This window comes from Muscardinus avellanarius (assembly GCF_963383645.1).
Source record: "Muscardinus avellanarius genome assembly, chromosome: 22".
In the NCBI taxonomy this organism is placed as follows: Eukaryota; Metazoa; Chordata; class Mammalia; order Rodentia; family Gliridae; genus Muscardinus; species Muscardinus avellanarius.
The window spans coordinates 14,690,957-14,718,670 of record NC_137808.1 but is presented as its reverse complement, the minus strand read 5'-3'; the positions used below and the strand labels follow the sequence as shown (position 1 = coordinate 14,718,670).

The window sequence follows — 27,714 nt, the reverse complement described above, 5'->3', positions numbered from 1 at the left end:
GGGGTCCCCCCTTGCAAAGGCCAGCGGGTCCTCCGCTAGCCAGCCGTCCAGCAGCGAGCCTGCCCCTCCCCCCGTGTCAACACCACCCCGGCAGCCAGTGGACCGAGGAGGACCTACCCCATGACCGGGGCCGGCACGTGTCCTTCCACAAGCCCTGGCCCAATGAGGGGCGGAGGTGGCGGCCCCCATCCTGCGGGCCTTAGCTAAATGCCCAGTCTCCTTCAGCCTCTTCACGGTGCTGGCCTCCACTTCAGCCTCTGCCAGACATGTCCACCCTCCAGGAACTGTGCTCCGGCCTGCCCCTGCGGCCCCTCCCGGAGAACCGGGGACGCAGGGCGGGGGTGCCCCATGCTCCCACCAGGACCCCCGGCCTCAGCCCTGCAGAGGAGCAGGTAAGGAGAAATCTGGCCCATGCCTGCCTTGGCATGATGGCACCACTTCCTGCCCGGGCTTCCTACCCTCCCCTGGCCCTTTAGAGGAGGGGGCAGTGTGCACCCCACCTCATATTATGTATTTACTAACGTGTGTGTGTGTGTGTGTGTTACTGGTGATTGAACCCAGGGCCACTCTACCTCTAAGCTACACCTCCAGCCCTATACTTTACTTTTTATTTTGTTATTCATTTATTTATTTATTTATTTATTTATTGTAGTACTGGGGGTGGAACCCAAAGGCTTTCTACCTCCTGGCTATACTCCCAGACCTACTTTTCATATATATATTTTATTTGGAAACAGGGTCTCACTAAATTGCCGAGAGCCTCACTCAGTAGCCGAGGCTGGCTTCGAACCTGCGCGGTCCTCCTGTCTCGGCCTCCTGAATTCTGAGATCCCAGGTGTGCACCGCCACGCCTGGACCGGTTACCCGAGGTCTCCGCAGGGCGGTCACCCCGGGGACCCTCTCGGGTCTGGCGTTGGCGCCCCCACGTGCACATGAGGACTCTGAGAGTCAAGGTCACCCAGGCGGCAAGAGGTGGCGCTGGGCCACTTCAGGCGGGAGGGCGCCACGCTGGGTGTGAAGTGGCCAGACCAGCCGCCTGCACGTGAACCTTGCCCGCCCCCGTGCTGCCCAGCTGGCGTTGGGCTTTGGAATCTGCGGCGGTCAGCTCTGATTCTCGCTGCTCAGGGGTGCCCCACGCACGCCTGGGGAGCGTGCCCGGAGCCCCCAGCCCCAGCTGCCTGCGCCTCTCCCCGCAGCTGGCTCTGCGGAACGCGCTGCGCTACTTCCCGCCAGACCTGCACACGCTGCTGGCCCCGGAGTTTGCCCAGGAGCTGCGACTCTACGGCCACATCTACATGTACCGCTTCTGCCCCAGCATTGAAATGAGGTGGGTGCTGGGGGAGGAGGCGCAAAGGGGGCCGCGCAAGAGCCGAAGAAGCCAGGAGCCGGCGGCTAAGGGGTGTCGGGGCGAGTCATCCCCTCGCCCGCCGGCAGGGGGCGCTGGTGTCATGGCAAGTCATCCCCTCGCCCGCCAACAGGGGGCACTGGTGTCATGGCGAGTCATTCCCATGTCCGCCAGCAGGGGACGCTGGTGTCATGGCGAGTCATTCCCATGTCCGCCAGCAGGGGACGCTGGTGTCATGGCGAGTCATTTTCACATCCGCTGACAGGGGGCGCTGGTGTCATGGAGAGTTATTCCCATGTCCGCCAGCAGGGGACGCTGGTGTCATGGCGAGTCATCCCCGTGCCCGCCGACAGGGGGCGCTGGTGTCATGGCGAGTCATCCCCTCGCCCGATGACAGGGGGCGCTGGTGTCATGGCGAGTCATTCCCACGCCCGCCAACAGGGGGCACTGGTGTCATGGCGAGTCATCCCCTCGCCCGCCAGCAGGGGGCGCTGGTGTCATGGCGAGTCATCCCCTCGCCCACCGACAGGGGACGTTGGTGTCATGGCGAGTCATCCCCTCGCCCGCCGACAGGGGGCGCTGGTGTCATGGCGAGTCAAGGACCTCATGCATGCTGGGCCAGCACCCTACACCCCAACCCTTCTTCTCCCTCCTCCTTCTCTCTTCCTTCTCCTCTTCCTCCTCTTCTTTTTCTTTCTTCTTTTTTGGTACTGAAGATTGAACCCAGGGACAGTCAACCTCCGAGCTACACCCTCAGCCCAATTTTATTTTCATTTGGAAACAGGCTCTCCCTAGGTTGACGAGAGTCTCACTGCTTGCTGAGGCTGTCCTCCAACCTGCGCCCCTCCTGTCTCAGCCTCCCGAGTCCTGGGATTACACGCCTGCGCCACCGTGCCCAGCTCACCTTGGAGTTCTTGTTCAGCAGTTCAGATATGGGGCTTGAGAATTTGCATTTCCGTGAGTTCCCAGATAATGCCACCCTCCCCGTCACAAACTAAGAGCCGTTATTCTTACAGGTGTGCGCCACCTGGAATCCCAGTACTTGGGAGGCTGAGATAGGAGGATTGCAGGCTTGAGGGCAGCCTCAGCACCTTTGTGAGACCCTGCTTCAAACTAAAAAAATTAAACCAGGCGGGGTAGGGCACTCCTGTAATCCCGGCACTTGGGAGGCTGAGAGAAGAGAATCACGGGTTTGAGGCCAGCTTCTGTCATTTTAGTGAGACCCTTAGCAACCTAGTGGGACCCCGTTTCAAATTAAAAAATAAAATAGGGCTCTCCGTGGACAGCCTCGGCTACTACTTTGTGAGGCCCTTTGCAACTCAGTGAGACCCTGTTTGTTTATTTATTTATTTATGCGGTACTGGGGTTCCCGGAAGCCCTTCTACCTCCGGGCTACACCCCCAGACCTATTTTATATCTTTTATTTATTTGGAAACGGGGTCTCTTAAGCCAGCGCGGCTGGCTTCGAACCTGCGCCATCCTCCTGTCTCCGCCTCCCCAGCGCGGGGATGACAAGCGTGCGCCACCACGCCCGGCAAGAAGACCCTGTTTCCAAATAAAGAATAAAAAATAGGGCAGGGGGTGTAGCTCGGAGGTCGAATGCCCCTGGGCCTCACTCCCGGACCAGCAAAATAAATAAATAAATAAATATTTATTTTTATTTTTATTTTTTATTTTTGGTGGTACTGGGGCTCCTGGAAGCCCTTCTACCTCCGGGCTACGCTCCCAGACCCATTTTGTATTTTATTTGGAAACAGGGTCTCTTAAGCTTCGAACCTGCGCGATCCTCCCGTCTCCGCCTCCCAAGCGCGGGGATGACGAGCGTGCGCCACCGCGCCCGGCTAAATAAATAAATTAAATAAATAAATAAATAAATAAATAAATAAATAAATAAATGAAATCATCCATGTTCTGGGGGGCACGCGGGGCGAGCCTAAGCCTCTGGAACCTGGCGCCGCCACCCTGGTGAGGCCTGCAGGCCGCCGTCTCACTGTCCCGACCGTGGCCAGGGTGGACCCCGCACCCCCACAGGCAGGGGCACCCGCCCTCCCTCACCGCCACGCTGGACCCCGCAGGGCCTACCCCATCGAGCAGTACCCGTGTCGGACGACGGCAGCCGCCGCCATCATGCACATGATCATGAACAACCTGGACCCCGCCGTGGCGCAGGTAAGGGCTGGGGAAACTGAGGCCCGGCGCAGGTGGGCGATGCTTTCCAGCTTGGCGTTTCATGAACAGATTCGTCGGCTGGTACAGAGAGGTCCCGTCTCCCAGATGCACCCCACAGCTCACGGCCTCCGTAACCCCAAAACAGTAACACCACTTACATCTCCCTGTGCGTTAGGCCAGGAGTGGTGGCACACGCCCGGCATCTCAGTGCTTAGGAGGCCGAGACAGGAGGGTCGTAAGTTCTAGGCCAGCTCAGGGGACTTCGCAAGGGTCTCCACAAGTTAGTGAGGCCGTGTTTTGAAATACAAAATAAGAGCCGGGCGCGGCGGCGCACGCTCGTCATCCCAGCACTCGGGAGGCCGAGACCGGAGGATCGCGGTTCGCGGCCAGCCTCAGCTACTCAGTGAGGCCCTCCGCAACTCAGTGAGACCCGGTTTCAAAATAAAGAAGAAAAATAGGGGTGGGTATAGCTCAGAAGTAGAATGCCCCTGGGTTCCATCCCCAGACCCGCAAAAAAATAAAAATAAATAAAAAATAAGGCTGGGCGTGTAGGTCAGAGACAGGATGCCCCTGGGCTCAACCCTCATTACTTTAAAATATCAATCCCAGCTGACACCGGAGGATTGCGGGTTTTTGCGGCCAGCCTTAGCTACTTAGCGAGGCCCTTCACGACTCGGTGAGGCCCTGTTTCAAAAATAAAAAAGATAGCCGGGCGCGGTGGCCCACCTTATAATCCCAGCATTCGGGAGGCTGAGACAGGAGGATGGCGGTTCGCGGACAGCCTCCGCTACTACCTAGCGAGGCCCTTTGCGACTTCGGTGAGACCCTGTTTCAAAAACAAAGAATAAAAACTAGGGCTGGGGGTGTAGCTCACGGGTAGAATGGATGCACCTGGGTTCCAACCCAAGTACCGTAATAATAAAATAAATTGGTGAATTAAAAAGACAAAAAACAGGGCTGGGAACGTAGCTCGGAGGTAGAATGCCCCTGGACTCCATCCCCAGTACCGCAAATAAATAAATAAGTAAATAATATAAAAAGGTAACACCTGTAATTTATTTTTTATTTATTTATTTTGTGTGTGTGTGTGTGTGTATATGAGTATTTGGTACTAGGAATGAAACCCAGGGGCTCACACCGACTGGGCGAGTGCTCTTGAAAGACTTTTAAAAACTCACTCCAGTGAGTTTTATCCAGCCTAAATTTTCATGCTATTGACACAATACAAAAATACAAAGAAAAACAGATTTTATACTCTATTGTGTTATCCTAATATATTCCAAAATATTCCTTAAACCAATAAACCAGGACAAAATTATTAAATAGCAACTTTACACTTCTCTATGCTAAATTTTTGAAATCGAGGCCATTTCTTTCTGTCTTTGTTTCTGGGATTTTTCTCGGTTTGGGCACTGGAGATTGAACCCGGGGCTATCCTACCACCGAGCCACACCCCCCCAGCCATTTTTAGTTTTTATTCTGAAGCAGGATCTTGCTAGGTGACTTAGTCTCCCTACTTGCTGAGAGCTGGCCTCGAACCTGGAACCCTCCTGCCTCAGCCTCCCAAGGCCCTGGCGGATGGCATGTTTTACCCATAAAGCCCTGCTCACTGGCCGCCATATTGGATGGCCAGGGCCTCCTGCCTGGGCCTGACATGGGGATCTGCGACTGAGCCAGTGGGTAGCTCGGTCCCTCCTATCTGACAGAGCATGACCCGGGGGGGCCCCCAGTTTCTGGAGGGGAACAACTTCACCCAGCAGGTGAGAACCGGCTCTTCAGCCCTGGCCCAGGCCCCAGACCCAGTCACAGGTGACCCCTGACTCGGGCTCCAGATGGCGTTCCCAGCTCTGAGCCGAACCAAAAGCCGAGGCCCAGTCCAGGCTCAGACGGGCCTGACCCTGGCCTCACCCGGCCACTTCTCTCCTTTGAGACCAGCCGAAGGGGTCGGGGTTCCCTTCTCCCGGCCCTCAGCTCCCCGGGTCCTTCCCTGGCCCTCGTCTCAAATGCCGCCATGTCTTCTCCAGTTTCCCCAGGAGCTGGTGACCTACGGAGGGAACGGGCAGGTGTTCAGCAACTGGGCTCAGGTACCACGGGCCGCGAGGCCTCCACCCGCTTCACGGACGCACAGAGAGGTTCAGACCCACGGCCCCGTCCGCCCGAGACTCTGGCCTGGCTGGGTGTCTGGGGACGTTTCGGTTGTAAGAGCCAGGCGCGTCATCGCAGGGCTAGGGAGGCTGAGACGAGAGGATCGCAGGTTCGAAGCCAGCCTTGGCAGACTTAGCGAGACCCTGTTTCAGTATAAAAGCCCAAAGGGGGGGGGGATATGGACCGAAGGTAGCATGTGCCTGGGTGCAGTCCCCAGCACCCCCCAAATAAATGAGTGAGCCGGGCGTGGCGGCGAACGCTTGTCATCCCCGCGCTCGGGAGGCGGGGACGGGAGGATGGCGCGGGTTCGAAGCCAGACGCGCTGGCTTTAAGAGGCCTGGTTTCCAAAAATAAAAAAAGTATAAAATAGGTCTGGGAGTGTAGCCCGGGGGTAGAAGGGCTTCCAGGAACCCCAGGACCACCAAAAAGAGAGAGAGAGAGGGAGAGAGAGGGGGGGGGGGCCCTGTTTCCAAATAAAAATATAAACAATAGGTGTCTGGGAGTGTAACCCAGAAGTAGAAGGGTCTCCAGGAACCCCAGTACAATAAATAAATAAATAAATAAATAAATAAATAAATAAATAAATAAATAAATAAAACATTAAAAATAAAAACTAAAAGGGGCTGGGGATATAACTGGGAGGTAGAATGGGGTCATGATAGACACCCCGCCACGTGCCATGGAGACCTGGGGGCGCGGCCCCTGGCGCACAGGCGTGGTACAACAGACAGCGCGCTCTGTCCCCTCCCTCTCCCCTCTCTCCCTCCCTCTCTCCCTCCCTCTCTCTCTCTCTCTGTCTCTCTCTCTCTCTCTCCCTCTCTCCCTCTCCCCGCCCTCTCTCTCCCCAGTTCTGGCTCACCATGCGGTACTTGTCGAGGATGACGGCGGAGCAGACCCTGGTCATGTACAGCGGACACCCCCTGGGGCTCTTCCCCAGCGACCCCCGGGCCCCGAGGCTCGTCATCACCAACGGGATGGTGGGTTTGCGGCCGGGGCGCGGGCGGCGGGAGGTGCCTGGAGCACTGGCCCGGACCCCCGTGCCGCCCTCTCTTCCAGGTCATCCCCAATTACTCCTCCAGATCAGAGTACGAGAAGCTCTTCGCCTTGGGGGTCACGATGTAAGTGACTTTCTCCTCTTCTACTTCCTACAAAATAATGTGGCCGAGGCGGGCACGGTGGCACTCGCGTGTAATCCCAGAATTAGGGAGGCTGAGGCAGGAGGTCCGTAGGCTTGAGTCCAGTCTCTGCAACTTAGCACGAGCCTCGGCCACTCAGGGAAAGCTTGTTTTAAAATAAAAAATAAGCAAGCCGGGCGCGGTGGCGCACACTTGTCATCCCGGCATTCGGGAGGCTGAGACCGGAGGATCGCGGTTCGCGGCCGGCCTCAGCTACTTAGTGAGGCCCTCTGCCACTTAGTGAGACCCTGTTTCCAAATAAAGAATAAAAAATAGGGCTGAGGGTGGAGCTCGGAGCTCGAATGCCCCTGGGTTTCATTCCCAGACCTGCAAAATAATAATAATAATAATAACAATAACAATAATAATAATAATAATAAGCCAAGTGTGGTGGGAAATGCTTGTAATCCCAGCATTTAGGAGGCTGAGACAGGAGGATCACAGGTTCACGTCCAGCCTCAGCTACTTAGTGAGGTACTCTGCAAGTTAGTGAGGCCCTGTTTCCAAATAAAAAATAAAAAATAAAATAAAGCTAGGGGTATAGCTCAGAGATAGGATATACCCCTGAGCACAGCCCAGCACCACCAATAAATAAATAAATAGAAAGCAAAATAATATGACAAACTGGGCATGGTGGTGCATGCCTATAATCCCAGTATTGGGAGGCTGAGAGAGGAGGATTCCAAGTTTGAGGCCAGCCTGTTTCAAAATAAAAAAAAAAAAATAAGGCTAGAGGTAGAGCTCAGAGGTAGAGTACTTCAGTACCACGTGCGTGCACACACACACACACACACACACACATACACACACACACAGAGTATGGCAATATTAAATATAATTTTTGAGCAAGGTATGGTAACACATGCTTGTAATTCCCATACTCGGGAGACCGAAACAGGAGGATTGCAGGTGTGAGACCAGCCTCAGCAGCTTAGTGAGACCCTGTTTCCAAATAAAAATAAAAAGGGCGAGGATGCAGCTCGGGGGTCGAATCTCCCTGAATTGAATACCCAGTACCATAAAAAATAAATTTGGAGATAAATGAGTTTAAGTAATTCCTCCCCATCTTAGACTGTCTTGCTAATAGTGTATGTTGCGTCCTTCCAAAGATTACTTATGTGTGTGAATTTAGAGGAGGCAGCTAAACAGCCAGCGTAGACGGCCCTGTGCCTGTTTTCTTTTTCTTTTTCTTTGTTTTTTCTTTCTTTCTTTTTTTGTGGGTTTTTTTTTGTTGTTGTTGTTGTTGTTTTTTTGTGGTACTAGGTTCCTGGAAACCCTTCCTTCTACCTCCGGGCTACACTCCCAGACCTATTTTATATTTTTATTTGGAAACAGAGTCTCTTAAGCCAGCGCGGCTGGCTCCGAACCCGCGCGATCCTCCTGTCTCCGCCTCCCAAGCACTGGGATGACAAGGGCGCCCACCGCGCCCGGCTCTTTTTTCTTTTTTTAGTGGTGGTAGTGGGCATTGGGCGTTCTACTTCTGAGCCTTTTTTTTTTGGGGGGGGACAGGGGTCTCACTAGGTTGTTGAGAATCTCACCGAGTTTCTCAAGCTGGTCTCGAACCCGCGATGCCCCTGTCTCCGCCTCCCCAGCGCGGGGCGGCGTAGACGCTCATTGAGAGCTCAGCCCGGGCTGCCCTCTCTGTGCTCAGGTACGGCCAGATGACGGCGGGCAGCTACTGCTACATCGGGCCGCAGGGCATCGTGCACGGCACGGTGGTGAGCGAGGGCGAGGCTGGGCGAGGGCGAGGCTGGGCGAGGGCGAGGCCGGGCTGGGCGAGGCCGGGTGTGAGGCCGGGCTGGGCGAGGCCGGGCTGGCGGGAGCTGGGGCCAGGGCACGGCCACGCAGCGCCTCCTGTCTGCCCGCAGCTCACCGTGCTGAACGCCGGGCGCCGCTACCTGGGCGTGGAGGACTTGGCCGGGAAGGTGCTGGTCACCTCCGGGCTCGGTGGGATGAGCGGGGCCCAGGCCAAGGCTGCGGTCATCGTGGGCTGCATTGCCGTGATAGCAGAGGTGAGAGGCGGGCTCCTGGCTCCGCCCTCCTCCCCTCCCTCCTCCCCCTCCCTCCCTCCTCCCTCCTCCCCTTCCCCTTCCTCCTCCCCCTCCCCTCCCTCCCTCCCTCCCTCCCTCCTCCCTTCTCCCTCCTCCCCTTCCCCTCCCTCCCTCCCTCCTCCCTTCTCCCTCCTCCCCTCCCTCCTCCCTCCTCCCCCTCCCCTCCCTCCTTCCCTCCCTCCCTCCCTCCTCCCTTCTCCCTCCTCCACCTCCCCTCCCTCCCTCCCTCCTCCCCTCCCTCCTCCCCCTCCCTCCTCCCCCTCCCTCCTCCCTTCTTCCTCCCTCCTCCCTTCTTCCTCTCTCCCTCCTCCCTCCCTCCCTCCCTCCTGCCTCCTCCCTCCTCCCTTCCCTCCTCAGCCCTCCTCAGTCCCCTACAACTGTGACCGCCCATCGATGGCCACCAGGTCCCTGAACTCTAGATGGGAGAGGATATATATATATATATATTTGTGAATAAATGAATCTGGACTCCCCAGCTTGAGCACCGAGCGCAGGGTCAGGCAGAGGAGGAGGGCGGGCGGCTGCTCTAGAGGCGTGTTCCTGGCTCCCGCGTTCCTCTTCTGTAAGTACGGAAGGCAGGAAGGCAGGAAGAGGAGTAAATAACATGGAAGCAGCTCTGCCTTGAGACCCTGTTGGGCCGGTGGTGCACACCTGCAATCCCAGTACATGCGAGGCCGAGGCTGGAGGATCACAGATTGGAGGCCAGCCTCAGCAACCTGGTGAGACTCGGGGGTGGTCTGTAACACGGTATCCCTGTGTGTCCCGGCCCCAGGTTGATAAAGCAGCGCTCGCCAAACGCCACCGGCAAGGCTGGCTCATGGAAGTCACCGACAGCCTGGATCACTGTATCAGGAGGCTCAGGTACGGCCTGCGCCGGGCTCAGGACTCCACACCCGGCCTCGCGGCGGGGACAAAACAGGAGGCCGGGCTGCCTTGCGTGGGCTGTCAAAGGCTGACACCCCACACCGGAGGCACCCAGAGGTCCTGCTGCACAACCGACCCAGGAGGGAGCTTCAAAAAGCCCGTTTCTGGCCGGGCGTGGTGGCGCACGCTCGTCATCCCAGCGCTCAGGAGGCTGAGACAGGAGGATCGCGCAGGTTCGAGGCCAGCCTCAGCTACTGAGCGAGGCTCTCGGCAACTCAGTGAGACCCTGTTTCCAAATAAAGTATAAAATAGGTCTGGGAGTATAGCCCGGAGGTAGAAAAGCCTCTGGGTTCCACCCCCAGTACCACAAAAAAAAAATGAAAAATAAAAATAAAAATAAAAAAAAGTTGGGCATGGTGGCGCACACTTATAATCCCAGCATTCGGGAGGCTGAGACAGGAGGATCACGGTTCACAGCCAGCCTTGACTACTTAGAGAGGTCCTTTGCAACTCAGTGAAACCCTTAAATTAAGAATAAAAATAGGAATTAAGAATAAAAATAAATTAAAGAATAAAATTAATTAAGAATAAAATTAAGAATAAGAATAAAAACAAAATTAAGAATAAAAATAGGTCTGAGAGTGCAGCTCCCAGGTAGAATGCCACTAGGTTCAATCCCCAGTACCGAAAATAATAATAATTAAAAAAAAAGACAGGGCTGAAGGATGGAGCTCAGAAGCTCCATGCACCTGGGTTCCCTCCGTAGTACCACAAAAAACAAACAAAAAATCCTTATTAAAAAAAAAAAAAAAAGCTAAGTATGGTGGCACACGCTTGTAATCCATTTCCTGCGGGTTGATTCTGCCCGTGCGCAGGGGCTGCCGGGTTTGCGCGCTGGTTTCAGGCGCGCCGGCCATGGCTCATCCTCGCGGCCCGGAGCCGCACGGTGACACCTCTCAGCCTCCCGCACCTGCTCCCTGTCGCCGCGGGGCGCCCAGGTGTGTCCTGAAGAGCGTGGACAAGCACGGCATCCCTTCTGTGTCCTTCTAGAGAAGCAAGAAAGAAGAAGGACGTCCTCAGCCTTGGCTACCATGGCAACGTGGTGGATCTCTGGTGAGCGGGTTTGGGGTGTTGACGGCCTTGGGACCCCCGGAGGCTTCCTCCAGCCAAGCGTCCAGCACCAGCCGGGCGCCTTGAGGCCACAGGCCTGGAGCCCGGGCTCTGTCCCGGCTTTGGGCGGTCTCCATCCTGGCCCTGGTCCTCGGCGGCCTTTCCCCTGGCCGTTAGAAAATGGATGCCGTCCCGCCGGGCGTGGTGGCCACGTTTGTCATCCCTGCGCTTGGGAGGCGGAGACAGGAGGATCGCGCGGGTTCGAAGCCAGCCGCGCTGGCTTAGGAGACCCTGTTTCCAAATAAAAATATAAAATAGGTCTGGGGAGTGGAGCCCGGAAGTAGAAGGGCTTCCAGGAACCCCAGGACCACCAAAAATAAATAAATAAAAAATAAAAAAATAAAAATAAAATAATATAAAATAGGTCTCGGAGTGTAGCCCGGAGGTAGAAGGGCTTCCAGGAACCCCAGTACCACCAAAAAAAAAAAAAAAAAAAAAATGGGTGCCGTCCCCGTGGGGCGGCCTCAACCCTCGGCCCACGACACCTGCCTTCCGCAGGGAGCGTCTGGTCCACGAACTGGACACGACGGGGGAGCTCCTGGTGGACCTTGGGTCGGACCAGACATCCTGCCACAACCCGTTCAACGGCGGGTACTACCCCGTCCAGCTCGGCTTCGAAGAGGCGCAGCGGCTCATGGCCGCCGACCCGGCTGCGTTCAAGGGCCTGGTACAGGAGAGGTGAGGGGCGGGCACGGGGCTGTTGGGGGCTTGGGGGCTGCAGGGCCGTCCATCCTGGACCGTCCACCGCCTCGCGCTGTTTGCAGCCTGGTTCGCCGTGGGCCCGCTCCGTGGCCTCGGGCGAGACCTCGGCGTGCCTGAGCCCCTGCCCCCTCCGTCGGATGGGGTCAGAGGCTCGTACCTCCTGGGTATCCTGGGGGGCAAACTAGAGGCTATTTCCAAGATCCCCCAAATCCAGCCTTCAACTTAGATGGGTGCTGAATGAATCCTGGGGCATCTCCGATACCCTTTTGGCGGCACGTGTAGGGCCCAGCAGGGCTGGCAACCAGGAGATGCCGGCTTTGGGGGGCGCCGGCGGGGCCTTGAAGGGCGGGGGGGTTTAAACAATGACGCTGGGTGGGGAGGGATGTGGGTTCACCACGAGCTCAGAGGGAGCAGACCCAGGAAGCGTGGGGGGCCACCCAGGCTCCATGACGTGGGGCCGGGGCGGCTGGGGTGCCCACGGCTGGAGCTGAGCCGCCTGCCCTTACAGCCTGAGGAGGCACGTGGCGGCCATCAACAGGTTGGCCAAGAAGAACTTCTTCTTCTGGGACTATGGCAACGCCTTCCTCTTAGAAGCGCAGAGAGCAGGTGAGCGGGAAGGGCGCGGGGAGCGCCCCTCTCTCCTGCTTCCCACCCGGGGCCTTCCCAGGGAAGGAGAGCCTGCAGGGCATCGGGCCTCAGTTTCTCCATGTTATTTTTTTGGCCCTTTTTTATTTTTTATTTCCAAGTAGGATCTTGTGAAATTGCTTGCAGGTGGTTGAGGCTGGCCTGTAGCCTGTATCCTCCTCTCCCGGCCTCCCTAGTCCTGGGGTTACAGGCTTGCGCTGCCATACCCGCCTCTCCTTGGCTCCGGTCCTTGCCAGCCTTGCACGGGCTCTGAGACACAGGGGCTCTGTCCACAGGGGCGGACGTGCAGAAGACGGGCGGCAACAAGACAGAATTCCGCTACCCTTCGTACGTCCAGCACATCATGGGGTGAGCGACGTGGCAGCCGCTGGGGTCCAGCGTCACCCCATTCAGGTGGCCGGAGCCGCAGAGTGGCCCCCACCAAGGTCACAGAGACCCTCACACGGCCCCAAGCGCAGGTGGCCGGGAACTGCAGACGAGACAGACTTCTGCCGACCTCGAGAAGTTAGGCGGGAACTGGGGCGCCGGTCACCCCTGCGGGACCCCGGCCTCCGCCAGCTTGACCGCACAGACCAGGGCCTGCTGTGGGGGACAGGCCCGGGGACCAGGCCGAGGGACGGCCCTCGGTGTGCCCAGATGGGGCCAGAAACGTGCCAGAGGCCTGAGAGGCGCCCTCGAGGGACGCGCCCTCCTGGCCGGGCGGGCGGGGCTGCCTACCCCGCTGCCCAGATCCTGCCCCGGCAGCCAGGCCCGGGAAGGCCGGCTCGCCACACAGGCGCTTGGCGAGGGCCAGGGCCCGTGCGCCTCCTCCCGGGGCGCGGGGACCACGGCTCCAGAACTGTCCTGGCTCCTCCTGTCCCACCCCCGAGCAGTGCGGAGAGCCGGGAAGGGACTGAGGAGCAGAGAGGGAGGACTGGGGGGGGAGGACGGAGGGAGGGAGGACAATAGGGAAGGGGGGAGGACTAGGGGCAGGAAGGGAGGACTAGGAGGAAGGGAGGGAGGACTAGGTGAAGGGAGGGAGGACTAGGGGAAGGGAGGGAGGACTAGGGGCAGGGGGAGCAATGGTGGCAAGGAGGGAGGACTAGAGGAAGGGAGGACTAGGGGGAAGGGAGGGAGGACTGGGGGAAGGGAGGGAGGACTGGGGGAAGGGAGGGAGGACTGGGGGAAGGGAGGGAGAACTAGGGGAAGGGAGAGAGGACTAGGAGGAAGGGAGGGAGGACTAGGAGGAAGGGAGGGAGGACTAGGAGGAAGGGAGGGAGGACTAGGAGGAAGGGAGGGAGGACTAGGGGAAGGGAGGGAGGACTAGGAGGAAGGGAGGGAGGACTAGGGGAAGGGAGGGAGGACTAGGAGGAAGGGAGGGAGGACTAGGGGAAGGGAGGGAGGACTAAGAGGAAGGGAGGGAGGACTAGGAGGAAGGGAGGGAGGACTAGGGGAAGGGAGGGAGGACTAGGAGGAAGGGAGGGAGGACTAGGTGAAGGGAGGGAGGACTAGGAGGAAGGGAGGGAGGACTAGGGGAAGGGAGGGAGGACTAAGAGGAAGGGAGGGAGGACTAGGAGGAAGGGAGGGAGGACTAGGTGAAGGGAGGGAGGACTAGGAGGAAGGGAGGGAGGACTAGGAGGAAGGGAGGGAGGATTAGGGGAAGGGAGGGAGGACTAGGGGCAGGGGGAGCAATGGTGGCAAGGAGGGAGGACTAGAGGAAGGGAGGACTATGGGGAAGGAGGGAAGACTAAGGGAAGGGAAGGACTACTGGGAAGGGAGCAAGGACCAGGGGGAAGGAGGAAGGACTGAGCAGCAGGGAGGGAGGACTAGGAGGAAGGAAGGGAGGACTAAGGAGCAGGAAGTGAGGACTAGGGGAAGGAAGTGAGGACTAGGGGAAGGAAGGGAGGACTAGGGGAAGGAAGGGAGGACTAAGAAGGAAGGGAGGACTAGGGGGAAGGAAGGGAGGACTAAGGGGCAGGAAGTGAGGACTAGGGGAAGGAAGGGAGGACTGGGGGAAGGAAGGGAGGATTAAGGAGCAGGAAGTGAGGACTAGGGGAAGGAAGGGAGGATTAGGGGGAAGGAAAGGAGGATTAAGGGGAAGGAAGTGAGGACTAGGGGAAGGAAGGGAGGACTAAGAAGGAAGGGAGGACTAGGGGGATGGAAGGGAGGACTAGGGGGAAGGAAAGGAGGATTAAAGGGCAGGAAGTGAGGACTAGGGGAAGGAAGGGAGGACTAGGGGCAGGAAGGGAGGACTAAGAAGGAAGGGAGGACTAGGGGAAGGAAGGGAGGACTAAGGAGCAGGAAGTGAGGACTAGGGGAAGGAAGGGAGGACTGCGGGCAGGGAGGGAGGACTGCGGGCAGGGAGGAGGGACCGCAGGGCAGGGAGCAGAGACTGAGGGGCTGGGCTGGGAGGATGCCGGCCCCTTCCCACGGGTGGTACCCACGCGCTGACTGTGCCTCGCAGGGACATATTCTCCCAGGGCTTCGGGCCTTTCCGCTGGGTGTGCACGTCGGGGGACCCCCAGGACCTGGCCGTCACAGACCAGCTCGCCACGTCTGTGCTGGAGAAGGCCATCGCCGATGGAGGTGACCCTGATGGGCGGGGGGTGCGCACACTGGGGGTCTCCCCATCCCTGCCTCCTGCGCAGGCCCAGGCAGCGTTTGAGTCTAGCGCGAGGACTCAAAGAACCTTGAGAGGTGTGCTACGGATCGGGAGAATATGGTTTGGGAAACTGTTCCCCGGGAACCCCTGCGAGGGTCCCGGACACGCTTTCCCCCAGCCCATAACAAAAGCCAAAACGACCCAAAACAGAAAATCACCGCGGGTTCTTGTCCTAAGCTAAGAATAAATATGCGTAGCTTGGACAGTTGCTGAAGGTTTAAAGAAGTTTATTAGAAAGATAGAAATATAGGAAATAGAAATACAGCCCCATGCCAGACTGGCACGGAGGGGTGACCAAAGGGATCACACATGGACTGGACTTTTTATACCCATGACCTCCATCTTGTTTACGTAATCCTGACGTAGTGAACGTCCCTGTAAGGTACCTCCCCCAGCCAGGTGTGGCGAGGTGTCTCCTCTCATGAAGGTCGACCCCTCCTGCCATCTTAGCTAGCTTATCCAATCATGTAGATCTGTCTGTAGGAAAAGGCCTAGTTCTCCTCAACTAAGATCTGCCTTTAGATAGAGACAGGCCTAGTTCTCCTCTCCTATTGGCTGGTTAATTGCTTTTAGCTAGGCTAATTTACATTGGAATAGTTAACTGCTTTTAGGCAGAAATCAAGTCCTTTCTTTACCCATGTCTGCCGCCATTTTGACACAACTATTTGGAAATATGTCAATTATTTTCTTTTGAAATATATTAATCAGCCGGGCGTGGTGGCGCACGCTTGTAATCCCCGCGCTTGGGAGGCAGAGACAGGAGGATCGCGCAGGTTCGAAGCCAGACGCGCGCGCTGGCTTAGGAGACCCTGTTTCCAAAATGAAAATGTAAAAAATAGGTCTGGGAGTGTAGCCCGGAGGTAGAAGGGCTTCCAGGAACCCCAGTACCACCAAAAAAAATAATAATAATAAATAAATAAATAAATAAATAAATAAATGAAATATATTAATCATCAGAGCTTTCCCAAATCTCCCTAGGCCGTTCCCAATACCGGGACAAGGTGGGCCCTGAATATTGCCCAGTGCGCCCCACGCCGCCTCCCTCTCGAGCTCCTCTTAGGTCTCCCAGTCAGGATCCTCTAGAGGAAAAGTTTTCGTTTTGATTTTTGGCTTGTTCGCGTGTGTATGGGGATTGAGCCCAGGGGCACTCTACCTCTGAGCTATACCCTCAGACCTTTTAAAAGGTTTTTATTAGGAACAGTGTCTTGCTAAGTTGCCAAGGGTCTCAACCAAGTTGCCAAGGGTCTCCCTAAGTTGCCGAGGACCTCGCCCGATGGCTGAGGCTGGCCCCGAACCCGAGATCCTCCCGTCTCCGCCTCCCAAGCACTGGCCTTGCAGGCATACCTCACCATGCCGGGCTGTTTCCTTCTTAGTTCCTGGTTCCTAGGACTGTCTGACACACAGTCAGCACTAAGTAGGGTCGTAGTAGGTCCACGTGTTCTTTTCCAAGTCAGGAGGGCCAGCGTGACGCGGGTGGGCTCCGGGGCAGAGTCAGAGAGCGGAGGGGCGGGGCCCCACGACGCCTCCTTCTTCTCTGCAGTGAAGGCCTCCGTGAAACTGCAATATAAGGACAACATCCGCTGGATCCGCGAGGCTGCCAGGCACCAGCTGGTGAGAGCCAGGGCAGGGGTCTGGTGGGGTGTGGGAGGGGCTGCGGAGAGGCTACCCAGAAGGCAGTGCGGCTCCAGGGCCTCAGCCCCCCGCCCCCCTGCATTCCCTGCGCCTAGGCTGCAGATGCTGGACCCCCGGGTGGTTTATGGTGGTCCTACCACGCCAAGGCCTTGCCCAGAAAAGAAGCCTTAGAGATTAGAAAAAGCCCCGGGCTGCAGGGCCTGGTGGTGGCAGTGTAACCCCGGCTACTAGGGAGGCGGAGGCCGGCCTCAACTAGGAGGATCGCGAGTTGGAGGCCAGCCTGGACGCTTTAGCAAGACCTAGTCTCAAAAAAATAGGATGTGGCTGGGATGTAGCTCAGTGTCCCTGGGTTCAGTTTTCCACCAGAACTGCAAAAAGGAAGGCAGGTTGGGAAATTAAAGGAAAGGAAGAAAAAGGAAAAAACAGGAGACTGTCTCCATATCCCGGGCAGGGATATGGAGAAACTGGGATCTCTGTGAGCTTCTGACAGGAATATAAAACAATACAGCTGCAAGTGGGCCTGAGACGGGAGGATCCCGGTTCGCGGCCAGCCTCGGCTACTTAGTGAGGCCCTTTGCAACTCAGTGACACCCGGTTTCAAAATAAAGAATAAGTGCCGGGCGTGGTGGCGCAGGCTTGTCATCCCCGCGCTCGGGAGGCGGAGACAGGAGGATCGCGCAGGTTCGAAGCCAGCCGCGGGCACGCTGGCTTAGGAGACCCTGTTTCCAAATAAAAATGTAAAAATAGGTCTGGGAGTGTAGTCCGGAGATAGAAGGGCTTCCAGGAACCCCAGTACCACCAAAAAAAAAAAAAAAAAAAATATATATATATATATATATATATATATAGAAAGAAAGAATAAAAAATAGGGCTGGAGGTGTGGCTCAGAGGTAGAACACCCCTGGTTCCATCTCCAGTACCAAAAAAAAAATCCCCCTAAAAGCTTAGTGAGTGTTTAGGAGGAGGGCGCTCTGCCGCCAGCCCGCGTCCACGTGGGCGCACCTTAACAGCCTGGCACGGGGTGGCTAAGCCGGACATGAAAGGACAAACACCGTTCTGTCCCACTAGTAGAACCAAACAGTCCAACTTCAGACATGGAAAAGACGAGCCGGCCAGGCAGGCGCAGTGGCGCACGCCGTCATCCCAGTGCTTGGGAGGCTGAGGCCGAAGGATTGTAGGTTTGAGGCCAGCCTCAGCAACCGAGAGAGATCCTGTTTCAAAAAAATTTTTTCTTTTCTTTTAAAGGGCTGGGGGGTGTAGCTCAGAGGTAGAATGCCCCTAGGGTTCCATCCCCAGCAAACACGCGCGCGTACACACACGCGCGTACACACACGCGCGTACACACACGCGCGTACACACACGCGCGTACACACACGCGCGCACACACACGCGCGCACATGCTGTCCAGAGAGGTGGCCCGTGGGAGGCTAGAGCTGGGGCCTGGAGCCAGCGCCGCCGCCCCTCTGCGCCTGACGCCTCCCGTCCTCCTTCGCAGGTGGTGGGTTCCCAGGCGAGGATCCTGTACTCGGACCAGAAGGGCCGTGTGGCCATCGCCACGGCCATTAACCGGGCCATCGCCAGCGGCAAGATCAAGGTGCTGTCTCCCGTGGCCCCGGGCGGGAGGGCGTAGGCGCCTTAGACTCGGTACCGGGGATGGGACCCAGGGGCGTTCTTCCTCCTCGCTCCACTCCTGTCTCCGCCTCCCAAATGCTGGGATTAAAAAGCGTGCGCCACCACGCCCGGCTCCCTATTTTAATTTTTAATTTTGAAACCAGGTCTCACTAAGTTGCTGAGGCTGGCCTTAAACCTGAGATCCTTCTGTTTCGGCCTCCCAAGTACCAGGGCTGAAGACGTGGGCCACCACGCCCAGCTCCTACCCTTTTTATTTATTTACTTTTTATTTATTTATTTATTTTTTTTGGTGGTACTGGGGTTCCTGGAAGCCCTTCTACCTCGGGGCTACACTCCCAGACCTATTTTTACATTTTTATTTGGAAACAGGGTCTCCTAAGCCAGCGCGCGCGCGGCTGGCTTTGAACCTGCGCCATCCTCCTGTCTCGGCCTCCCGAGCGCGGGGATGACGAGCGTGCGCCACCACGTCCGGCGCTCCTACCCTTTTTAAACGGCTCCAGTCGAACTTATTTTCACGAGGGGACCATGAAATCCATTTGTAGCTACAGGGACAAGGGAAAGGGTTCGCGTTTCTTCTTGCTGGAGAGAATCCCTTTGAAGGGAGAAGCACAGGGGCCACCTCGAGGCGGCCTGATCCTCGACCTCTGCCTTAAGTGGCCAGCCCTGCTTGACGACGCCCGACATCTTACATCCTGCCCCCTGCAGGCGCCGGTGGTCCTGAGCCGAGACCACCATGACGTCAGTGGTACCGACAGCCCGTTTAGGGAGACCTCCAACATCTACGACGGCTCTTCCTTCTGTGCAGGTGAGAAAGACCAGAAATTAGTAGTAGTAGCAGTAATAATGGTAGTTTATTTATTTATTATTATTTTTTATTTTATTTTTTTGGTGGTACTGGGGTTCCTGGGAGCCCTTCTACCTCCGGGCTACACCCCCAGACCTATTTTATATTTTTGGAAACAGGGTCTCTTAAGCCAGTGCGGCTGGCTTCGAAACTGCGCGACCCTCCTGTCTCCGCCTCCCGAGCGCGGGGATGACAAGCGTGCGCCACCGCGCCCGGCGTAATAATAGTAATTTAATGTTCCCCAGACACAGTGGTGCACACCTGTAATCCCGGCCACTGGGGAGGCCTGAGGCAGGAGGATGACAGTTTGGAGGCCAGCCTCAGTGACTTAGCAAAACTCTTGTCTCAAAATAAAAAATAAAATGCACTGGGAGCCGGGGGTGGTTGTCCACGCTGGTAATCTCAGTACTTGGGAGGCTGAGGCAGGAGGATCACAGGTTTGTGGCCAGCCTCAGCAACCGAGTGAGGCCCTCTGCGACTCACTGAGACCCTGTTTCAAAAAGTAAAACAAGAGCCGGGCGTGGTGGCGCACGCTTGTCATCCCCGCGCTTGGGAGGCGGAGACAGGAGGATCGCGCAGGTTCGAGGCCAGCCTCGGCTACTTAGTGAGGCTCTCGGCAACTCAGTGAGACCCTGTTTCCAAATAAAATATAAAGTAGGTCAGGGAGTGTAGCCCGGAGGTAGAAAGCCTCTGGGTTCCACCCCCAGTACCGCCAAAAATAAATAAAAAATTAAAATAAATTAAAAATAGGTCTGGGGGTATAGACCGTAGATAGAAACACCTCTGGGTTCCACCCCCAAAACAAACAAAAAAAGTGGATGGGAGTTTTGCGGGGCTTATAATGAGCAAAGCTGATTGTTTCGCCCGAGAGAGCCGGTCAGAATGGCTGGCTTGGATGGTTCCCTGTGGCTTTCCCTGGAGGGCCTCATCAGAGACAAGGAGGAGCATTAATGTCGGCTTAGAGCGGCAGTGCCTGCCCCTCGCTGCCCCAGCCCGCCCCCCTGAAAACACAGCACCCCCCCCAGCAGCCAGGTGTCATGGCGCAGGCCCGTAACCCCGGTCTTTGGGAGACTGAGACGGGAGGATCGGGGCGTGTGGGGAGTCGATCCTGCCCCCATCTGCCCCGTGTCGGCCCTGAGCAGCGGCCGGCGCTTGGGCCTGCCTCGGTCACAGAGTAACGAGTGGCGGCTTCCCGGTTTGCAGACATGGCCGTGCAGAACTTCGTGGGAGACGCCTGCCGCGGGGCCACCTGGGTGGCCCTGCACAACGGAGGAGGCGTGGGCTGGTAAGGAGGCGCCCCTGAGCTGAAGTCCCGCCCCGGCTTCTCTGCCCCTTCCTCTGCTGAAGGCTGCCAGAGGATCCCTGGTGGAGCCGGGGATTCCAGGGAAAGGATCTCGGCGAGAACTTGCCCGGGACGTGGACTCTGAGGCCTCCCCTGGGAGGAATAGCAGCCGTCGGCGCGCAGGCGCACACCCGGAATCCCAGCCCCTCGGGAGGCTGAGGCAGGAGGCTCCCAAAGGTGGAGGCCGGCCTCGGCAACTTAGCAAGACTCTGTCTCAAAGTTTTAAAAATGAAAAGGGCAGGGAGGCCTCAGTGGCAGGGAAAGGAAGGAAGGGAGGAAGAAACAAGAAAGAGGAGGAAGGTGTAATGTTGACGCGGAGCCAGGGGTTGCAAAGAAGGCCAAAGCCGGCCAAGTTCTTGTGCGAGACCACGCCTCTTTAGTCAACGGGCACCTTTGGGCGAGGTCTGCTGACCGTGGGGGAAGGGGCCGGTGACTGGGCAGAAGAGTCACACGGCAGAGAGGACGTGGGGGTATTTATGTAGCAGGGGTCTCGGGGTGGGGCTGGTGGAGTACAAATGCCGGTCTCTTGTGCCATCTGGAGCCTCCGGGCATCTGGAGTCGGCCGCGCTGTGTCTGGAGTCCCGAGACACCTGGAGTCCCGCTTCTGCTTCTGGGGTTCTGCGTCCTGTCCTGTGAGGGAAAGGGGAGGGACCTGACCTATCAGAAGGCGGGGGAAAAGAAGAGAGAGGAGAGGGGAAGAGAGGAGAATGGTCCAGCCACTGGCAAATTCTTTGAATCCACTGTCAGCTCATTTTATTTTTATTTATTTATTTATTTATTTATTTATTTATTTATTTTATTTTTTGGTGGTACTGGGGTTCCTGGAAGCCCTTCCTCCTCCGGGCTACACTCCCAGACCTATTTTTACATTTTTATTTGGAAACAGGGGCTCACTAAATTGCCAAGAGCCTCACTAAGTAGCTGAGGCTGGCTTCGAACCTGTGCAATCCTCCTGTCTCCGCCTCCCAAGTGCGGGGATGACAAGCGTGCGCCACCACACCCGGCCTTTATTTATTTATTTATTTATTTATTTAATTTTATTTTTTTTGGTGGTACTGGGGTTCCTGGAAGCCCTTCCTCCTCCGGGCTACATTCCCAGACCTATTTTATATTTTTGAAACAGGGTCTCTTACGCCGGCGCGGCTGGCTTCGAACCTGCGCGATCCTCCTGTCTCCGCCTCCCAAGTACTGAGGTCACAAGGTGCACCGTCACACTTGGCTTCAGAAGTTGTTTATTATTATTATTATTATTATTATTATTATTATTATTATTATTATTATTATTTTGGCGGTACTGGGGGTGGAACCCAGGGGCTTTCTACCTCCAGGCTATACTCCCAGACCTTTATCTTTATATATATATATATATATATATATATATATATATATATATATATATATTTTATTTGGAAACAGGGTCTCACTAAGTGGCTGAGGCTGGCTTCGAACCTGCGCGATCCTCCTGTCTCCGCCTCCCCAGCGCGGGGATGACGAGCGTCTGTCAGCTCATTTTAGATGGGAAGTGCATACGTGTGTGTGGTACTGAGGATTGACCTCGGGGGGATTCTACCTCTGACCCACACCAACCCAGCCTTTTTTTTTAATTATTATTATTTTTTTTAATTGTGGGACTGGGGATGGAATCCAGGGGCGTTCTACCTTCGAACAATACCCCTAGCCCTATTTTTTATTCTTTAGTTGGAAACAGGGTCCCATGGACTTGCACAGGGCCTCACTAAAGTAGCCGGGGCTGTCCGCGAACCATGGTCCTCCTGTTTCAGCCTGCCAGATGCCGGAATGCGAGCATCACCACCACGTTCCGCTCTTTTCTTTTCTTTTCTTTTTGCTTTTGTTTTGAAACAGGGTCTCACTAAATTGCCAAGGCTGGTCTTGAACCTGTGACCTTTCTTTCTCCGTCTCCCGAGTACTAGGATTACGGATGTGTGCCACCCTGTCCGGCTAGATGGAAAATAGATTGTATCGATGAAAAAAACTGAGAGCCTGAAGGACTGTATCTGCAGGAAAAGGTCTCCAACCAGCCGGGCGCGGTGGGCACGCTTGTCATCCCCGCGCTTGGGAGGCGGAGACAGGAGGATGGCGCGGGTTCGAAGCCAGCCGCGCGCGCTGGCTTAGGAGACCCTGTTTCCAAATTAAAAAATGTAATAATAGGTCTGGGAGTGTAGCCCGAAGGTAGAAGGGCTTCCGGGAACCCCAGTACCACCAAAAAAAAAAAAAAAAGGTCTCCAAGCCCTCAGCCAGCGCTGGAGTCCTGGCTACTCTGAGCAGCAGGCGGCGCTGCGGCTTCAGCGGGAGCACAGATCCGCAGGCGGCCCCAGCAGGCACCTCTGAGCTGACCTCTGAGCCTGCTTTGGCGGGATCCAATAACCCCCTACCTTCCAGAGCCAATTCCTCCACAAACCGGGCTTCCCAGAGCATGCCAGCGGGCCGGCTTGGCATCCCGCCCATCGAGGCTGAAATTCTGAGCTGAAATTCCCTAGGCAGGCGGCTCTAAGTAATTCTGAGCTGAAATTCTGAGCTGAAATTCCCTAGGCAGGCGGCTCTAAGTAATTCTGAGCTGAAATTCTGAGCTGAAATTCCCTAGGCAGGCGGCTCTAAGTAATTCTGAGCTGAAATTCTGAGCTGAAATTCCCTAGGCAGGCGGCTCTAAGTAATTCTGAGCTGAAATTCTGAGCTGAAATTACCTAGGCAGGCGGCTCTAAGTAATTCTGAGCTGAAATTCTGAGCTGAAATTACCTAGGCAGGCGGCTCTAAGTAATGGGAACTGTGACCGGGCACAACGTCCTTCCCAATACACGGGCTGGAGAACACCGGGGCGGAGAAGAGCTGCCGGGGTTTGAGGGTGTCTGGCACTGCGCGCTGGGTTCACTGGGCTGCTTAGGGAAGAGCGTGACTCTAAAAAGGGGCCGGGTGGGGAGGTGATCTGTGGCCGCAGCTCCATCTAGCTGACGTCTGAACCCAGATCTTTCACCTCGGGATCCCCCGGGCTGCAGACAGACAAGGACGGGGCAGGATGCTAAAAGCAGCGCCTTTGCTCACAGTGCCCTCCCTTTTTTTTTCTTTTTTTTTATTTTTTGGGTGGTACTGGGGTTCCTGGAACCCCTTCTACCTATGGGCTACACTCCCAGGCCTATTTTTATATGTTTTTTTACATTTGGAAACAGAGTCTCTTAAGCCAGGGTGGCTGGCTCCGAACCTGCGCCATCCTCCTGTCTCCGCCTCCCAAGCGCGGGGATGACGAGCGTGCGCCACCGCGCCCGGCTCAGTGTCCTCCATTTTGAAAATTCACCTTGAGACCCGTCAAACTTCCTAATGCAATAATGTGTAAATATGTTACTACCCGTGCAATAATACATGTATGTCTGTTTATGTATGTCTGTTATGCATGTTACATGTATGTATGTACATATGTGCTGGGGATTAGACACAGAATTAGACACATTCCACTTCTGAGCTATACCCCCAGCACATACATACATACATTTATTTATTTATTTGTTTGTTTGTTTGTTTATTTATTTATTTGTAGTACTGGGGATGGAACCAGGAGCATTCTACCCCCAGCCCTATTTTTTATTCTTTTTGTGTGTGTGGTACTGGGGTTGGAACTCAGGGGCTTTTCTACCTTTGGACTATACTCCCAGACCTATTTTCTATTTTATTTGGAAACAGGGTCTCACTAAGTTGCCGAGAGCCTCACTCAGTAGCTGAGGCTGGCCTCGAACCCGCGCCATCCTCCTGTCTCGGCCTCCCGAGCGCTGGGCTGACAAGCGTGCGCCACCACGCCTGGATTTTATTCTTTATTTTGAAACAGGGTCTCACTGAGTTGCCGAGGGCCTCACTCAGTAGCTGAGGCTGGCCGCGAACCTGTCGTCTCCTGTCTCAGCCTCCCAAGTACTGGGATTACAAGCGTGCGCCGCCACGCCCGCCTCCCTTATTTATCTATTCGTGTATTTATTACGTATTTATTGTGCTGCTGGGAATGGAACCCAGGGCCATTCTGCCTCTGATTACAGGCATGCACCAGTGTGCCTGGTCCGAGGTTGTCAGTAGGATCCGGGCTGGGCAGAGAAGGTAACGCTGGCTGGGTCCGAAGAATCGGAGGCAAAGGAAACCTATACAGGTTTGAGGTGCTAGAAGCTGATTGGCCAGACTGGCCTCCAGTGAGGACCAGGGGGCGGGGCGACAGGCGCTGGCCAGATGGAGGGTGTTTCCTGGGTGTGCGATGTGACCCAGAGCAGAGAGGCCCCGAGGCCAGGCTCGGAGCCCTGACGGCCTGGCAAGAGACTTCAGGGCGAGGACAGAATTCGCATCAGGTGGATGGACAGTGGCCACCGGGAAGACACGCGGAAAACGGCAGAGCCCTGACGTGTTCGAGACTGAAATCACATCCAGGAAGAAACAGTGATAACAAGAACATGCCCAGAGCTGTTGGAGACAGAACAGGGACTCGGGGGAGTGAATTCTCCAGAAAACAAGAACTATGCCGGGCGCGGTGGGCACGCTCGTCATCCCAGCATTCGGGAGGCCGAGACCGGAGGATCGCGGTTCGCGGGCAGCCTCGGCTACTTAGCGAGGCCCTCTGCGACTCAGTGAGGCCCGGTTTCAAAGTGAAGAATAAAAAATAGGGCAGGGGGTATCGCTCAGAGGTCGAATGCCCCTGGGTTCCACCCCCAGACCCGCAAAACAAAACAAAACAAAACAAAACAAAAAACCACAATCAAGGCCGGACGCGGTGGCGCACACTGGTAATCCCAGTCCTCTAGAGGCTGAGACCAGAGGGTCGCAGGTTCGTGGCCAGCCTCGGCTCCATAGTGAGGCCTCCGCAACTTAAGTCGAGACCCTGTTTCCAAATAAAGAATAAAATAGGGCTCAGGGGTAGAATGCTCTTGGGTTCAACTGGGCACAGTGTGTGCAGACACAGTACTAGAGATTGAACCCAGGGGCCTTCTGCCTCTAAGGTATCCCCCCCAGCCCTTTTTCTTTTTCAGTTTCTGAGGCTCTGGCTAAGTTGCAGAGGCCGGCCTCTGCCTCGCGATCCTCCTCTCTCAGCCTCCCGAGTCCTGGGATGACCCGCGTGTACCGCCGTGCCTGACGCACGGCACGTGTTTCTGCCCGCACCGCGCGAGGTCGGGTGTGGGGGTGACCGAGAAACCGTTCTGTCTCTTGCAGGGGTGAGGTGATTAACGGGGGCTTTGGCCTGGTGCTGGACGGGACCCCGGAGGCCGAGCAGAAGGCCGTGATGATGCTTAGCTGGGACGTGTCCAACGGCGTGAGTCCCCCGAGCTCCTCCAGCTCTGGGCCGCCCCGCTCTGCCGCTCTCTCCGGCTGCGAACCTGCACTGTGCTCCTAGTTTGATTTTGTACCTGGGATTGAGCTGGGGGGCTTCTACCTCTAAGTTACGCCCCCAGCCCTTATTTATTTATTTATTTATTTATTTATTTATCTTTTTTTTTTTTTTGGTGGCACTGGGGTTCCTGGAAGCCCTTCTCCCTCCGGGCTACACTCCCAGACCCATTTTATATTTTATTTGGAAACGGTCTCACTAAGTTGCCGAGAGCCTCACTAAGTAGCCGAGGCTGGCTTCGAACCTGCGCGATCCTCCTGTCTCTGCCTCCCAAGCGCGGGGATGACGAGCGTGCGCTGCCGCGCCCGGCTTATTTATTTATTTATTTATTTATCTATTTATTTATTTTTGGTGGTACTGGGGTTCCTGGAAGCCCTTCTACCTCCGGGCTACACTCCCAGACCTATTTTACATTTTTCTTTGGAAACAGGGTCTCCTAAGCCAGCGCGCGCGGCTGGCTCCGAACCCGCGCCATCCTCCTGTCTCCGCCTCCCGAGCTCGGGGATGACGAGCGCGCGCCACCGCACCCGGCCTTATGTTTGATTTTTTGAAATAGGGTCCAGCTAGGTTTTTTTGCTAAGTCGCTCAGGCTAACCTCAAATCTGCGATTCTCCTGTCTCGGCCTCCCAAAGTACTGAGCTTACAGGTGCGCACAAGGGCACCTGGACAAGGCCCTACATTTTTATGATGCTGGGATGAAATCCAGAAGCATTCCACCTCCAAGCTATACCCCAAACACCCCTCCACCCTGTTTATTTTTATTTTTTGGAACCAGGGACTCTCTAAGATTTCTCACTTCGCTCCTGAGGCTGGCCTCAAACCTATAGTCCTCCTGTCTCAGCCTCCCAAGTACTAGGATGACAGGCGTGTACTACCAGCCCTGGCTACCGAGGGGTTTCTGAAGGTGGAAAGGCGGATGTGGAGGATTCCACGAGGGTGGGGGAGAGGGAGGAGCTGGGGATGACTCCTGAGTCCTGGCGAGGTGCCTCTGGGTGCAGAGGCGTCATTTCAGATCAAGAGGGGATAAATCGGCCCGGCACGTGCCTGTCATCCCAGTCCTTGGGAGGCTGAGCCAGAAGGATCACAGGTTGCTAGCCAGCAACCTAGGGAGAGACCCCGTTTGAGAAAAATAAAAATTAGGCTAGCGACACAGCCAGAGGTAGGAAGTCCCTGTGTTCAGTTCCTAGTACCAGCGGATGATGGCGACAGTGTGAAGTCAGTAACAACAGAAGAGGTCAGGTCGGGTCGGTCGTTCTGAGCGTGGAGAACAACCGACCCGACTTCACCGCTGGAGCGGATCCCGGGGAGGCTGGTCCCACAGATCCCCCCGAGGTCCGCGAAGTGGGGGAAGGCAGGGCGCTGGGAGCCAGACGCCTTTCGGGGAACCTGGTGACGTTGACCCCAGACTCACGTCCCTGCACGTCCTCCCTCGCCCAGGTGGCCCGGCGCTGCTGGTCTGGGAACCCGAAGGCCTACGAGATTATCTGCCAGACGATGCAGGACCACGCTGGCTTGGAGGTGACGCTCCCCCACGAGGTGGCAGACGCCGCCCTGCTGCAGAGGGCTCTGCGGCCCTGAGCCGGAGCCCGGCCAGGGCTGGTCCGTGCCTCCTGGCCCCGCACGCCTCGCCTTCCAGCTTCACACACCGGGCGTACACGGCCTGCGTGGCCAGGCAGCCAAGGCCCGGGGGCAAAGCCGCCGTCCACGTCCAGGCGGCGTCCTCTCCAGGGTCTAGTGGCCAAGCCTGTCCTGGAGTGGACCCAGCCGTGGGGCTGTCCATGGCGAACCCTAAGCTGGGCACAGCCCGGTCCTCCCCGCGCCCCCTTGAGTTTTCTTTGGCTTAGAATTAGCACATCGCTCTGCTCCTGTTTGCCTGCCATGCACATGTGGCCGTCCTTCTGTCTGTCTGCCCCGCTTTTTATCCCATTCCCAAGAGCCCCAGGCGTGGGGACACAGAGATATCTGGGAGAAATATAAGAAATAAAGGACCAA

General features: G+C 56.3%; 1 protein-coding gene across 2 annotated transcripts; it reads left to right on the top strand.

The window, feature by feature from the left end:
• Nucleotides 1–266: 266 nt before the first annotated feature.
• UROC1 (urocanate hydratase 1) lies at nt 267–27,300 on the top strand (the record flags this gene model as incomplete). 2 transcript variants are annotated; one of them, XM_080718197.1, is made up of 20 exons in its annotated part: nt 267–392; nt 1,197–1,327; nt 3,421–3,514; nt 5,539–5,598; nt 6,508–6,636; nt 6,716–6,777; nt 8,486–8,552; nt 8,703–8,846; nt 9,658–9,746; nt 10,800–10,862; nt 11,418–11,597; nt 12,130–12,227; nt 12,542–12,614; nt 14,710–14,831; nt 16,448–16,518; nt 18,035–18,133; nt 18,877–18,976; nt 20,219–20,300; nt 25,548–25,647; nt 27,160–27,300. In XM_080718197.1, the coding sequence occupies 20 exons, from the start codon at nt 267–269 to the stop codon at nt 27,298–27,300; spliced, it is 2,031 nt and encodes a 676-aa protein (XP_080574323.1). The 2 variants fall into 2 exon arrangements, with proteins under 2 accessions (XP_080574323.1, XP_080574322.1); XM_080718196.1 differs by having other exon boundaries at nt 9,658–9,812; nt 10,761–10,862.
• Nucleotides 27,301–27,714: the final 414 nt, after the last annotated feature.